Genomic DNA, 14,542 nt, shown 5'->3' with positions numbered 1-14,542 from the left:
TCAAGTCGTTGTAGAGATGAGCCGGAACAAACAGGCAGACAGAAATTTAAAAAATTGCATTTTCGTTGTTTGTATCATATATACTTTATTACTTTTAATGTAAACTTTTACAACGAAATTACACTTCTTCCCTACAAATAAATTTATGTTGTATGATTTTTTTCATTAGCTATCTTACAAGTCATTGACAGTATTGAGCGAAATGACCACATTTATTTTCGGAAGAATTCAGTGTTATATTCTATGATATAACGACACTATCTCCAACATTTTAAGTTGTCCAAGGGTCAGACATTGAGAGAAATGACTGGTTCAAGTGTATTTAAGACTTTGATTAATAAAACCATAGCCTTGTGATAACAAGATTAAGGCGATAACATGAAAAGGTCTCGTTAAAATGTTTTATATATAAGGGCCGTTTAAATGTACCGTTCGAGATACTATTTGACAGTTTTCTTAATCAGATATAAAGGCAGATAAATAAATTCAATAGAGTGACCTTATATGAGCTATTGATAATGGCATTAAAAATAATTAATTCTAAGGCTTTAAAACTGAAATAATACCATTGAATCTTTTCAATTTTATTTAACTATATCTTGTAATAAATGCACTAATAATAAGTCCCTATATGAATATTCCATTGTGAAAATTTTGATTTAAAAAAAGATTAAAATTCCCAGCCATTATACATGATAACATGAAATCATTGGCGCATTTAAAATAAGAACAATATTACATCAGTTTTGAAACACTTGAAACGATATTTAAGGGCAAATTTGTAACGTTATATTTTTAAAAGGAAAACGTATATTTCTTACCAAAATTCTATTTATTGAGTCGCGATGATTTTTGATTTTAAATTTAATTAACGTACACATTTTACTACTTTGACGTATTAAATTTTATTCAGTAGAATATGTTGCGTAATATTTTGCGGAGATGCCAATTCGTTTATTTATAAAACGTGAAACACATTTGGATAGAAAAATAAAGAATTGTGTCTAATCTACACAAGGAGGAAAATTATTTTGTATTTTTTGAAAGAAAAACCGTTTTCTCGTTAAGAATATTAAGATAAAAGTTACATTATTGAAACTATATACATACTTACTATCAAACAAAGTATTATTTTTTCTAGATTTTTTTTTAAATAAGAGTAGGTAAGGTTATATATTATCTTTACATATAATATGTTTAAGTCAGTTAAAATCACTATTGTTTAAGTCAGTTAAATCGAATTTCAAATTAGAAATTTTAGGTCAAAAAATAAATAATTCACGATGGTTTTTTTTTTAGTAATTTAAATTGTTTGAAATCGTTTGAAACTAAATAATTTGATAAACAAAAATTATCATTACATATTTGGACTTGGTCATGGAATTTAGTGTGTATTGACTAGATTTATGAAACATGGACCCCTATTTGGCAATAAATAATGATGTTTAGTAAGAGAAAATTATTTGCAGTTGTTGAATTGAAATTGTCATATGAAGATTTAAGGGCAAGTTTTCATAAGACTTTAAAAAGTTTGGCTTTGATTTTTTTTACATTTTCGTTGGATGAATGTTTGTTAATAATTGGTTACTTTATATTGTAACCACCGTAATAATACAATTAACTTTACCAATTACTCTAAGTGTATTTTTCGGTACGAGAACCGCTGATTGTTCTCTTAACCATACTTCTATTGTTCCGGTTTTTTAATTTTAACTCTTTTTTTATACTATGGCTTCATTCGCACTGGAATTCTGGAACGTTTTAACTTTATTGTATCTTAAAAATGTTATAATACTTGCTAGTTGACGTATTGTAAGTCGTCACACAGACTTTTGTAAGGTGAAACTATTCTACGTCTAATAGTGTATAGGTTTAGCATTTCTTTGCTTTCTACAGAATTTAATCTATTAAGTTCTTACTGACGTCACGAGCAAAGGTTATCAATTAATTAAATGTTTTACCGAAGAAGTTTCCATTAGACCGATATTTATTTTCCGCCTAGTCAAAACTTATTCCGATTTATTAATCTGAAAAATAAAAAATATATATTTTTTTATTTTTTTTACTTTTCTCAATAAATGTTATATGTTAAATTCGAGCATAGGTATATTATTTAAATTTTGTTCTGATTAAAGTGTACCTATTAAACATGTGCCTTAATAAGACGTAGTTTGTTGTTAAAAAAAGGCATTTTTATTTTTAATATCATTTACTGACCAGATGACGTTTATTCTTTTATTCTTAAAATAGACTTTATATAATTAAGTGATATATTTTACCAAACGCTTTACTTATGTCGTTATAAAACCCGTTTGTAAATCAGAGTTGATTTAGTCTCGTTTTATTTATTATACATAATGATTGATTGTAAACTACTTATCATTTAAGGATCCTCGATACACTTGATTTGAAGCGATGTTATCAGAATATTATCCAGTCATTCTATATTCTTCGATTTTTCAAGTCATTCTTGATTTTTAAATTCACGGTGGATTATGTCATAAAACCGAATGACCATAGCGTTTATTTTCGTTAACATTTCAAAGAAAACTCGATTTAATGTTTTAATTCAGAGAAACTGTTTATTTGGCTTAATAAAGGATACATGGCTAATGGCATGCTTATCAACGTTTATTTATGACTCAATATGCTGTTACAGTTAGTTACTGTAACACCCAATATAATTTCAATTCATAGTTAAGTTTTAAATTGATCTGTAAGTTTGTTCACACACAAAATATGTCATAAGTATTGTCTATTTGTACTTAATTTTCGAAGTACCGAAACATTTATTTTATATAACAAACGAAAAAAGTACTTAAAAGACTCAAATATTAATGTTATACCTTCGAAAAATATGAATTTATCTACTGTGAATCATTTTACCGTTTCTAAATTTCAGGATCGCACTATAAATACGAACCGGGACGCGATAATTGGAAGTCTTCATGATCCGTTACGTTTCCTAAAACACATTCATATTGTAAACAAATACATGTGTGTCACCAGTGTCATGATTTATCCTATAAAACGCGACACCGAGACCTCTCAGTTTAAACACGGATTAAACTTCGCAGTTTCCGTACTCGTATCACTGGATTAGAATATCCTTACATATTGTACAATGGCTTTAAGTCGTAAACTATTTAGCGTATTCATATTGATCTCTCTTATGTTTTTCGTTAACGTTCGATCGAGGCCCGCGGAGAATGATTCGCTGTCAAAAATATCAGAGGGGGAGATGATGGAGACGGCCGAATCTCAGAACCCATTTTTGCCGCGTTTCGCTATGAAGAAGTTAAGAGAAAGGAATGACAGATTTAGAGCACAGAGACGAGGCAATCCAGCGCAAAGAGGATATCAACCGAATAGAAGATATGTGAAATGCAATCATTAAGTAAGTATTTTTATGTCTGATTTGAAATAAGGAAAATTTTACTTAATTTATTTATGTATATTTATATCACAATATATAACAATTTGGCTCAAATAAAATTGACACCACAAGGTCAAACAGTAGACCAAACCGAACACCACCTCTAATTAGGAATTTAAATATTTATCTTTTAAATAACGCTATACTTTCTTTGGCCTACTTGAATGTAATATAAAGGTCTATCCTCTCCAAATTCTACATTACAGTTCTAACTTCAATCAATACGTTTCCTTGCAGAAGAAATGAAAAATCATATAATTTTATTGCTTGCATTGGGTCTCGGTAGCGTTGCAGCGGAATCTGTCTTGATACAAGATGGCGATAAGAAATTACTATTGTCAGAAAGTAATGACTCAGGAACCAATCACAAAGAAGGACCTGCAAACAATAATGAAACAGAAAAGAATGTGAATAATATAAGCGTTGAATCATTACAGAAACAGCAACAAAATAACGACGATTTCGTGAATATTGTTATTGAAGAAAGTGTTGAGACAACAAACACTGAGGCACCTTGTGATCTACAGGAATCATTGTTGTTTGATATTCAGGGAAATAATGTCATGAATTTTGATGACCAATACGTCCCTATGCAGGAAGAAGACTATTTCTTCAGTGATATTGTAAACAAAGATCCAAACGAATTAATGGACACAGCCTCCGGATTCGTGCCCATTCCGATTTTTAGGCGTCATAAGAACAATCGCAAAAAATATCCCAACATGCAAGCAAAAAGACGGTATTATAGAAGACCGTATACCTACAATCCTTATAGACGATTTTACTTTTATCCCTACTACCAATATTATCGTCCAAGCTCTCTACGATTTTACTAACTTAAATCACTAAGAATTATAACATATTAATATTGTATAGGATAACAGGAAAAAATAAATTTTAATAAAACACAAACACATTTTCACGTTTTTTTAATACATTTATTGATATTTTTAATCTATTCGCATATGAATGCCTCATCGACCGATTCCTTAAAAATAATTTTAAGTATACAATTTATTTACATAGAAAGTAATAACTTATTTGTGTATAATTATTCGCTTACCAATTAATAATAAAATATAGAACACAATACGTAGGTACTTTTTAATAACAATTTCAATGGCATTTAGAAAAACATTATACTTTTTTTTTTACAATTAAGTATCACACCTAGCGCATAATGTGACAATTTTAAATACAATAGAGAAAACTTAATTTTAATAATAATTATCGTAACAATAAATTCATAATATCTTATACAAAGAGATTTGAGAACTACGTCGGTTTTAAAATTAATAAGTATTCCAAATTCAAATTGAATGTATTTTGGCTGGTCCTTACAGATAACGTTTGAAGAACATGAAATTTGTGGCAACTTTTTACACAATTTGAATGCAATATCCGTTTTTCAAGATATTTAGTGCAGTATGAGTTCAAATAGTAAAAGATTATGGCGTTTATGTAAAATGCCTCGGGTGATCAACACTAGAGACATCTTGGTTAGCTAAGGCACCGATAGGTGAAGACGTGAAGAGGAAAAGAATATTTTTTGTTGCGTTTAGATTTAATTGAACGTACCTAAACATTATTTATGGTAATATTTAATATTAAGTCAATAATTTCTTACAATTGAAATATCAACATACAAATACATATATGTATATAAAAATACAATATTTAAGAGACTCATGGATATATAGCGTACGTTATGAATATTTAAGTAACAATTATAAATTAAGGTATACGCGATGTTTACTTCCCGGGGCCCACCAGGGCTTCGTCCATGAGTTCGTCGTCGGTGATGCAAGGAGAGTTGGAATGGGGGGAAGGAGCTACGAGGGGTGACGAGGCGGGACTCTTCGCTAATTGCAATAAGGCTGGCGAGGCCGGGTACACTGGACGGACTGAGACCACACCCGATACTTTACTACCAGATGATGATGAGAAGTCTAGTAACATTTCTGCAGCTTCCTGCGGTGTCGTAGCGCCACTACGAGCCACCGTCCCACTCGCTGGTGGTTTCATACAAGAATCCGCCCCCTTCCTATCCTCCGAACTTCCCTTCGGCGCCGGAAACCCCTTGGCCATGTCCGTTTTGAAATCTAAAGGCATCAATGGGTATGCACCCGAATAACCCTCTTTCACTTCATCTTTAATGCGTTGTGGGCTTTCTCCTTTCGCTATGCTATCTGACATCGCTTTGGAATACTCTGATTGGTCACTTTTACCGGCCACTATAGTTTTCGGGCTTATACCACCCATGTTTAATAAAGGTTTCGGCACATTGAGGGGATATACTGATTTTTGCATGGTATCTATATTCCTGTTCGAGTTATCGTAGTGGGGAAATGGATATTTACTTTGATCTACGGATCGGGAAAAATCATTAACCATGGAACGGCTGTCATACTGCGACACGGGACTGTTTTTATCGGGAGTATTTTGATTTTTCAATTTGGGTATTTGAAATTTACTAGTATCAAGTGGCTTCATTAAACCTTCGACTAGGAAATTGGCGTCTTTAGAATTTTTAAATCTGTCACCGTCTACATCATCTCTAGAACTACTTGGACTCGAGTGACGCTCAGATTTTGAAGTAAATATAGATTTTTCGGAATTACTAAGAAATTTTGTTCTAGCTTTTTCTCGTTCTTTCATAATTTTAGCAAGATCTGAACTTGTGCTTTTTGGTGAACCGGAACTTTTTGATACTGATTTCGAAGACAAGTTGATGCCAGTGGAACTGCTACTTGATTTGGTATAAGGCACTTTTTGAGTATTGTTGCTATTAGAGCCGGACTGCTCGGATGGACTCAAATTGGCTTTGGTAGGTGTGGAGCCTGATGCTATGTTAGCAGATTTGGATGACTGCATAACTTGAGTTTTTTTTGAAGCGGGTCCACTTATGACACCGGGTTTCAGACCGGTGTGAGTTTTAGGCGAACCTTGGCTGGGCGGAGTGAGTTGGGGTGATGACTGTTTGCTAGAACTTGAGCTCGAATAATTTAACTTCGAACTACTGCTCGACGATTCTTTCGATCTAGTTTTGTTAATTGTTATCTTCATGCCATCAAGACTCGGTTTCACCATATATTCTTGATTTTTACTTTCATTTATTTTAACGTTACTAGAACTGCTTTTTGGGTCAGAAAATTTACTACTACTACTTGAACTTGATTTTATAGTAATTTCTGATTCAGCACCACAGTGTTGAGCAGATTTTAACTTGTCTATTACCGCACTGAGAGAACCTTTCCTGTTTCGGGCTTGGCTTGGAGCGTTAGATTTGTTTACTTCTATGTTAGATGGGGATATCAGAGGCTCGGTTACGGGACTATCACAAGAGACTGGGGTTATTTCTAACTGTTTCAATTTCATTGGGTTTTTTAATTTGGGACTGCTTCTATCGGAACTGGAAAAAGATAAACTGGAATGTTTCTTTTCTTTGTCGCGAGAGGTAGCTGAACTGGAACCGTAACTTTCTTTAGATAACTTTTTTGACAGATCGTAACCCGTCGCACTGGATTTCCCGGAAGGGGAGCCACTAGTTGCAGATTTTAAAGTTGACATACTAGGTTTGCCCGAGCCGGACGAACTATGTTTCGGCGACGAAATACTGTGGTTTTTTGGACTCGAATACCCTGTTAAATGTTTTGGACTGTTTTGAACGGGTGAGTGTCTAGGACTACTGTGGTGGCTGGACGTACCTGATGGTTTTCCCATGCCCTTAACACTGCTGGGACTTGGTGATTTGGAGATAGATACAGACCTGCCTTGTGTGGGACTCGGACTAAATTTTCTCAAGATGGAGTTTGGGGAAGTCGGACGCATTGGAGAACCGTCAGTGGGTTTAATACTTACGGATACAGGTTTGGTTAAAGGATCTTGTTTGGGTGGGATCTTTTCCGGCGGGCCCATAGAATCGTCTCGACGCCTCTTCTTTTTCTTTTCTTTACTGCGTTCCTCGCCTGATCTGCTTGATTTTTTGTCGGATCTCATTCTATCATCAAGTGACTTTATCTGCGAAGATGTTATTGGCGTGATAGTTATAGAGCTGGGCAGAGCAGCCGGTGGAGCTGCTGTTATGGGTATAATTTCTATACCGGGTCTTCTATCCAGACATAACATTGATGATATATTGGACCCAGATCCCGAACTGGGGGGGTTCGATGAAGTTGATCCTATAGGAGTTATGCTTACAGAGGAAGGCATGTAAGACTTTCCTTCAGTCAGGTCCAACAGTAACGACGATGTACTTCTTCTCGACTCCGAATCTTTGCTTTTAAGTTTTTGCCTTTTGTGCTCAGACTTGTGAAAAGAATTCCTGTAAGGTAATTTTTTATTAAGTTTAGACACTTTCAGACGATCATATGTATCAGATTATATGTACAATACCTGATTATATCTTCGACATCACCGTCGTTGGAGTTGTCCATATCAGACGATGTTCTGTTTTCTTGTCCGCCGAGTGCGTCTGGAGTGTCCATACCGTACAACTCTAAGTCTGAAGCGAATTCATTCTGGGACACAGACGATGGACCCTCTATGTCATCATTTGTTGAATTGCTGTTCATAGTGTCATCTTCATTGCCGTAACCATCTGAATTGTCGCTCTCGCTATCGGAGTCCATCATATCATTCATACCAGGTTTACCCTTTTTTTGGCCAGAAGGCCATAAACCTGGCTCCACTTTACGCTTTTTTGATTTTCGCTCTTCTGAACTAGCGGGTTTTAGATCGCTGGGATTGTCTTGACACATCATAGACAAGTGGTGTTGCTGTTCCGAAAGATATGTACCTATAAACAGGACATTTATTTATTTGTTCGTTAGTACCTTGCAATTAAAACAATTAATAGTCGTGAAATATACCAAAAAGTATACAAACACTGAAAAAATTACATAACCCCTCATTTGTAGCCCAAGAAATATAAAGCATTAAAGGCAGACAGAAACAACTAACCTATATTTGATTATTTAGAAACATAATTTGTCTAACCCGACATGCCCTAAGACAAGTTTGCTTAGAACTTTTTGGATGAAGCACCTTCAGAAGTGGTGGGCAATAAACTCATGTGGTGATATTGAACATTATCATGATCGAAGACAGGTTCATGCTAGATGTCATAGCTACTAACCTCCCTGATGTGGGTGGCTAACATTGGCAGGGTACATAGCCCGGCCATGCATACTACCGGGCTCGTGTTTAACGTCACCCCCGGGGTCGATGCCCCCCAGGCCACAGCTAAAATTTGACTCCAAAGCGGAGTAGCTACCATTTATCTGCTTCGTAGCTCGTTCACGCTCCCATATTTTTATAAGTGACCTGAAAAAGTTTATATTTATATAAAAACTCCATGGCCATCCAACTACGAACGAATGGCTTTTCAACTTTTTTTTGATTTAACCGGAAAAACAATGTATTTTAAATCAAATATATATTTACGTTATTGAGTATAGTCGCCAAAATGGAATTATAACAAAAAGTTCCAATTATCACCTTAAACACAAAAAGGTACTTTTAATATCGATAGTTGAATATGATAACAATTACTATATCTATAATTATGTTAATTTTAGAGCAACATTAAAAGATAAATTTATATGGAGTGACAAGTTCAAATTAAGATCAGATTTCGAACCTGTGACTACTGGGATATCTCATGGACTGTATTGAAGTTGAAACATACCTCAGTGTCACTGGTATGGAGTGGCTCTTCTGTAGTACTTTCGTTATATAGTCATCTATATGATCTCTGGGGGGTGAGTTGAGGGTGTAAAGCGAGGCGCGGGGAGCCGCTGGATCGGCTAGGTCGAGTTCCACTGTAGCCATACTCTCATCTACAGGGTGTTCTAGAGATATTGAGATATGCTGCCAAGAGAGGGCGCTCACTTCGAACATCAGGACGCTTTCCAACTCCATCACTGTAGAGAGAGAAGGAAAACTAATGTTATGACTCATTGATGCTCTATGAGAAGGGTTTGTAGTTGTACAGTATTAGTGGAAAATATATCCATGTTACCGTATATGCTATCAATTTAACATTTATATTAACAAAATCAAATAGAAAATATCTGTTGGATCAAAATAGTTAACTGAGTACTAGATTAAGGATGATACAAGACTGAGAGAATCGTCTAAGAATTTAATCATATTGTATAAAGGGTGGAACAGCAGATGATAATAGTTGTTCATCTGAACACAGTTGCTCTTATGTATATTTGAAATATTTTAATAATTGGTAGCAGTCATACGTCGAATCGTAATTATTTTCAGATATTTTCAGATACGGACTGAAAGTTGGTACATCACTAGCTTGTAGTTATAAGACCTTGTTTAGTCTGCAGCCTGACGCAGCTGGCGAGTAACGCGTTAAACAGCGCTTGTTGCCTCAGCACAGACAGTAGGGGTGGCACGTGACTCGGATGGGTGAAGGGAACGCTGGTCACCATACAGCCGTCCAAGCCTCGCGTTTCACATAGGAAGTAACACTGCCACTGCTCCGGCAGACTCTGTGGGGATGAGAAACTGATGATAGAATTGTTATAATTTGTCAAAACCCGAATTAACAGCCTCGAGACAGTTAAGGACGCTGCAAGTTGTAAGGTGATCCTGTTCTGCAATAAATATATATTTATTTTCTATATTGGCTTTATTTTAATTAGTTATTGTGGCAATAATTACTAATTTTTGTTATGATGATGATGATGATACATTAATTCTTTAAAAATTATTAATTAAATATTAACTTACAACAAAGAGTCCTTTGCTGAGATTTAGTTCAACTGTTTTACCGGGAGCAAGTTTATTATAAGCTTGTTGGGCCACTAGACCCAACATAGGCTTAGCGTTAGCCCAATCACCAGCGACTTCAACCTAAAAACAGGACATCATTATATGAAAAGGAACATTAACAAATCTTTAATACAAAAATCATATATATAACCCTCACATCTGTAGTTGCGTGTATCAATTTGGCAAGACCAGCACACATGGGAGTGGGTTGAGATAATTTAAGAGTGAAACATGCTGGTAACATAGCACTATTCTGTGGAACAAGCTGTGCATACACTGGACCATTCCTAAAACAGAAATTTTTTTAAAGTTCTATATTAAATATCAAAAATATATCCTATTGGTTCAACTTACCCTTTCCCTGGTCGCTGTCCACCAGCAATGATCGGTGATAGTTGGAGCTTATTGGCTGCAGAACCTTCTAAGAGTACCGTGGCTGAATGTCCTATAGGTGTATGAGATGGTGACACAAGTGAAGCCAATCCGCTTGATGAAGATGGTTTACCAGAAGTTAGTAAATCAACTGTCAAGGGCTGCAAACCTTTCTCTTTATCCAGAAGCTCATACGGCGACACAAAATAGGTGAGACGCAATGCATGACCTGCATCATACAAACTTCGTATTAAAACCAATATAAAATAGAAAAATGTTACAACAACTTCATAAATTAATACATATTAATTGTATAATATTAAGAAACAGTTGCATTTAATTAGAATTATTACCTCCTCGCCGTCTCTGCAAAAACCCTATAGGGCTTTTATGGACCTGTGCCCATGGATCCTTAATGAAACTTTGCAACTGTCTCAACGTACATAAATCTTCTTCTAAACTTTGTAGAGCACTGAACGCTTTACATTTAACCTATAAACAAAATCAAGACAAATTAAAACGAAACAAATACAAATAATTAATGAGATCTAAGATTTTCGCGAGTATTCATTTAAATGAAAATAGTGTTATTCGGATTTACTACGCGGATTTTATTATTTGTTTGTGTCTCACCTCGTCTGTCCGTGGTCACGGTTGCTGCAAAGTAACCGAAACGTCGGGATTATGTAGTTTTTAAATAATAAAATCCGCGTAGTAAATCCGAATAACACTAGTTTCATTTAAATACAAATAATTACTTTTAAATGTTAAAATTTTACACTGAATCAAAGTGTTTGAAACCAAAACTTTCTAAAGTAGTTTATTGAAGACTTACTTTCTTTTCAGCATTCAATTGATAAACTGCCGTCAGTCCTTCCAGTTGTGCTGTGAAGTCGGCGAAGTCTCCACGTGATATACACTGCACCAGCTCTTCGCAACTTTGCTGCTCAATCTAATATATAACGAAAAATTACAGACTAAGCCCAAATGTAATTCTTTACAATAAATAAAATTTGCTAATAAATGCCTCTCTTTACATACTATCAATTTGATGTATAATTATCTGTACTAACCTTGCCCTCATGGTGTATCTTCACATCTTTCACAGATCCCGATGATTCAACTAATATTTCCAAATAAAACATATCTGAAGATATAAATAAGTTAACACCTGATGTTCCCACAACAAATTTCAGTCTGAAAAATAGCAATACATTTCTATGGGTTAATTAAAAGCTTTACAACATCACAGCTGTATTAGAAAAATTAAGGAAAAATCATTGACATGAGAAGAATTCCAGCCAGAGACTTCTAGAACATTGTTTTCCAGTTTTCTAAATGTCACCTGGCACCTTATTATCCAGTTTTAATTTTATACATTCCATTCAAACTTTAATTTAATAATGTAAATGTGATAGCATTTAAGACATAATTATAGACTATTTTTTACCCGAGCTGTCTTGACAGACACTCCAGTCTTTCAATAAGGCTTTGCAGGGAACTGACTTTAATACAATGTTGTAAGCTATCCAAGCACTTCTGTAGAATCATACGATCCGCATTATCCACTGCCCATCTCTTATCCTGAAAGTATTGATTATAACATTCTATATTAAAAATTGATCTTAAAAATGGCATGGTGCTGAGCAAATCTATGGTTATATTTAGGGTTAACGAACTATAGAAAGAAAATGCTTCCAGAAATATAATATTTATTTTAAGAATCTAGTTATATATAGTTATAATTTTTATGGTTTGATTTAGTTTTAATCTTATAATTAATTCATCACCTTTCTCTTCATTCTCATTTTATTTGTTTGTTGTTTATCTTATAGTGATTGATGAAGAATAAATATAATAATGAGTCTTAAAGTGTTAATGCTTGCAATGTGTGTGTTGTGTCCATATAATGACTATTCCATATGGTAATGAGTGTTCAATAGAAATCATATCACATTCAATTCAATTTCATTGAAAGTAAATCTTTGAAATGAATTCTGCTAACAACATTGAAACAAATAATTAATCCTTATTGAGAGAAAAACTACTACACAATTCAAAATTTTACTAAAAATTGTGAGAATACATACTTGAGTATACATGATAATTTTATTTAATAGTGCTAAGATTAATCAGGATCTTTCTTTTATTTTATCAACAATACAAGCAAAACAAGCCAACTTACCAACAAAGCCATACGAACAGCTTTGGAAGTTTCACTTAAATTTTTATACTGTGACGTTTTCGATCGAAGTTTTTCCATAAGTATCTCTTTTTGGAGTTCTTTAGATTTATCTAATTGTCCTTTTACAGTCGCCATCACTAAAGCCTTATTTTCTGTCATCTTCAGAACAACTTTATCCACTTTAACAACAAACAAAATTGATAACACGAACCAATGTCTACTATATACAAGATTAAGTCGCTACAATTTAAATAAGTATATAAATTAAGAATTAATAAGTAAATTAAGATTAAAACTATATACTTGTTTGAACTAATTACAAATTTACACTAAATTTCATACACAGAAATAGAATCTCATAATCCCCTGCAATTATATTACTTGCTAGTTGCTAGTGAAATCAAACTGTCAAATTGTCAATTTCATTCATACGATGCCATTTGTGATTCGACATTACTCTACAAAATTGCGAAGTAAGGTGACTGAGTAGTATAACATGTAAAAACGCGTTCAATGTTTTTATTCGGGTTCAATTACACAATTGCTCCCACTTTTTGAGTCAATATAATGCGTTCGGAAATAAAACCCAAATGATGTTAATTTATTTAAACAAAGCTTACAATAATATTTTTAATATCAAAATCCTAAGAATATTAATGAACATTATGTATTTTTTATGTAATATCATTTAATATTTTATCCTTAAATAAATAAGTAATGATAAGGGACAAGTATAATTTAAACATATAAATTGATTCTTGAATGTGATAGAAATAAGTATTTTTTGAGAATGTAGATAAGTATATAAAGACAGACTATACTTTATTTTTTTGGATAATCTGCATTATTTAACTTTTAACAACGATTTTATTTAAATCAATTTATATAATGTTAAGATTTTGATTTTGTAATAATAAAAATATTAATTCACTCTTTCTATGCCTCATCTATGCGTACACAGTTATTACAGTAGCTGTCTGTTAGTAAGGTGTATTTTTTTTATTTTATTGATTTGGATTTCTAAATGTCACATCAACGTGAAACAATAAATTTATAACGTAAAATGTAATTGATAACAAAATTAATAATCTTAATATACCAATTTAGTTTCAACTGAAATAAAAAACAGTTATTGATTCGTTTCATTTTTATATACATAAATAGGAATGTTTTTTTTTCTTTTTTAAACATGTAATCAAAAAATAGAAGTAAGTATTGTTTCAATGAGTCACTCCAGAACATGTTATTTAGTTACATGAAGGCTAGAAGTACTATCTATAAAAAAGACTATATATTTGGCCGAATCCACTGGAATCCACTGCACTTTGATTGTTGAATTTGAAGATAGGCGAATTTTTGAATGTTTATAAGAGCCCTAATATCCGCAAGAATACCAATTTTCATTGTGGAAAACTACGAGTAAAATGCTTATAACAGTAATTTAATAAGTTTTTTATAATAACGAATTCAGAATGTAATATTGTGTGTAATACCACACATAATAAAACTTTTATATTTTTTTATCGTCTTGTCCATTTTCAAGAGGTTTGTTAATTACATAACTTAAATTTTATTAATGTAACACTTAATAATAAAAACATAAGCTTTAAAGCATTTAGTGACTGATTTCATGACTATTAATCCTTAGAAAAAGAATGACAAAAATATCTTGTACTTAATTAATTAATTTTTTCACTAAAGTATACTTTATTAAAAGTAAAAAAAATATATACGGAAAATAAAATTTTAAGAAA

At 33.1% G+C, this 14,542-nt stretch overlaps 2 protein-coding genes across 2 annotated transcripts; one reads left to right on the top strand and one right to left on the bottom strand.

Annotated features, from left to right (window-relative positions):
- Positions 1 to 2,989: 2,989 nt before the first annotated feature.
- LOC116770441 (uncharacterized) lies at positions 2,990 to 4,373 on the top strand. The gene is made up of 2 exons (XM_032661917.2): positions 2,990 to 3,397; positions 3,674 to 4,373. Exons 1-2 carry the CDS (start codon positions 3,385 to 3,387, stop codon positions 4,270 to 4,272), a joined length of 612 nt encoding a protein of 203 aa, XP_032517808.2. The 5' UTR covers positions 2,990 to 3,384; the 3' UTR covers positions 4,273 to 4,373.
- Positions 4,364 to 13,180, bottom strand: LOC116770041 (mediator of RNA polymerase II transcription subunit 1). The gene is made up of 13 exons (XM_061527660.1): positions 12,789 to 13,180; positions 12,054 to 12,187; positions 11,677 to 11,800; positions 11,439 to 11,555; positions 10,957 to 11,095; positions 10,586 to 10,832; positions 10,389 to 10,518; positions 10,190 to 10,312; positions 9,768 to 9,948; positions 9,126 to 9,360; positions 8,574 to 8,761; positions 7,832 to 8,234; positions 4,364 to 7,760 (listed from the first exon to the last, which is right to left on the bottom strand). Exons 1-13 carry the CDS (start codon positions 12,945 to 12,947, stop codon positions 5,189 to 5,191), a joined length of 4,752 nt encoding a protein of 1,583 aa, XP_061383644.1. The 5' UTR covers positions 12,948 to 13,180; the 3' UTR covers positions 4,364 to 5,188.
- Between the last annotated feature and the right edge of the window lie 1,362 nt (positions 13,181 to 14,542).

Source organism: Danaus plexippus (assembly GCF_018135715.1).
Source record: "Danaus plexippus chromosome 13 unlocalized genomic scaffold, MEX_DaPlex mxdp_15, whole genome shotgun sequence".
NCBI classification, from domain to species: Eukaryota; Metazoa; Arthropoda; class Insecta; order Lepidoptera; family Nymphalidae; genus Danaus; species Danaus plexippus.
This window is presented reverse-complemented; position numbering and strand designations above follow the sequence as displayed.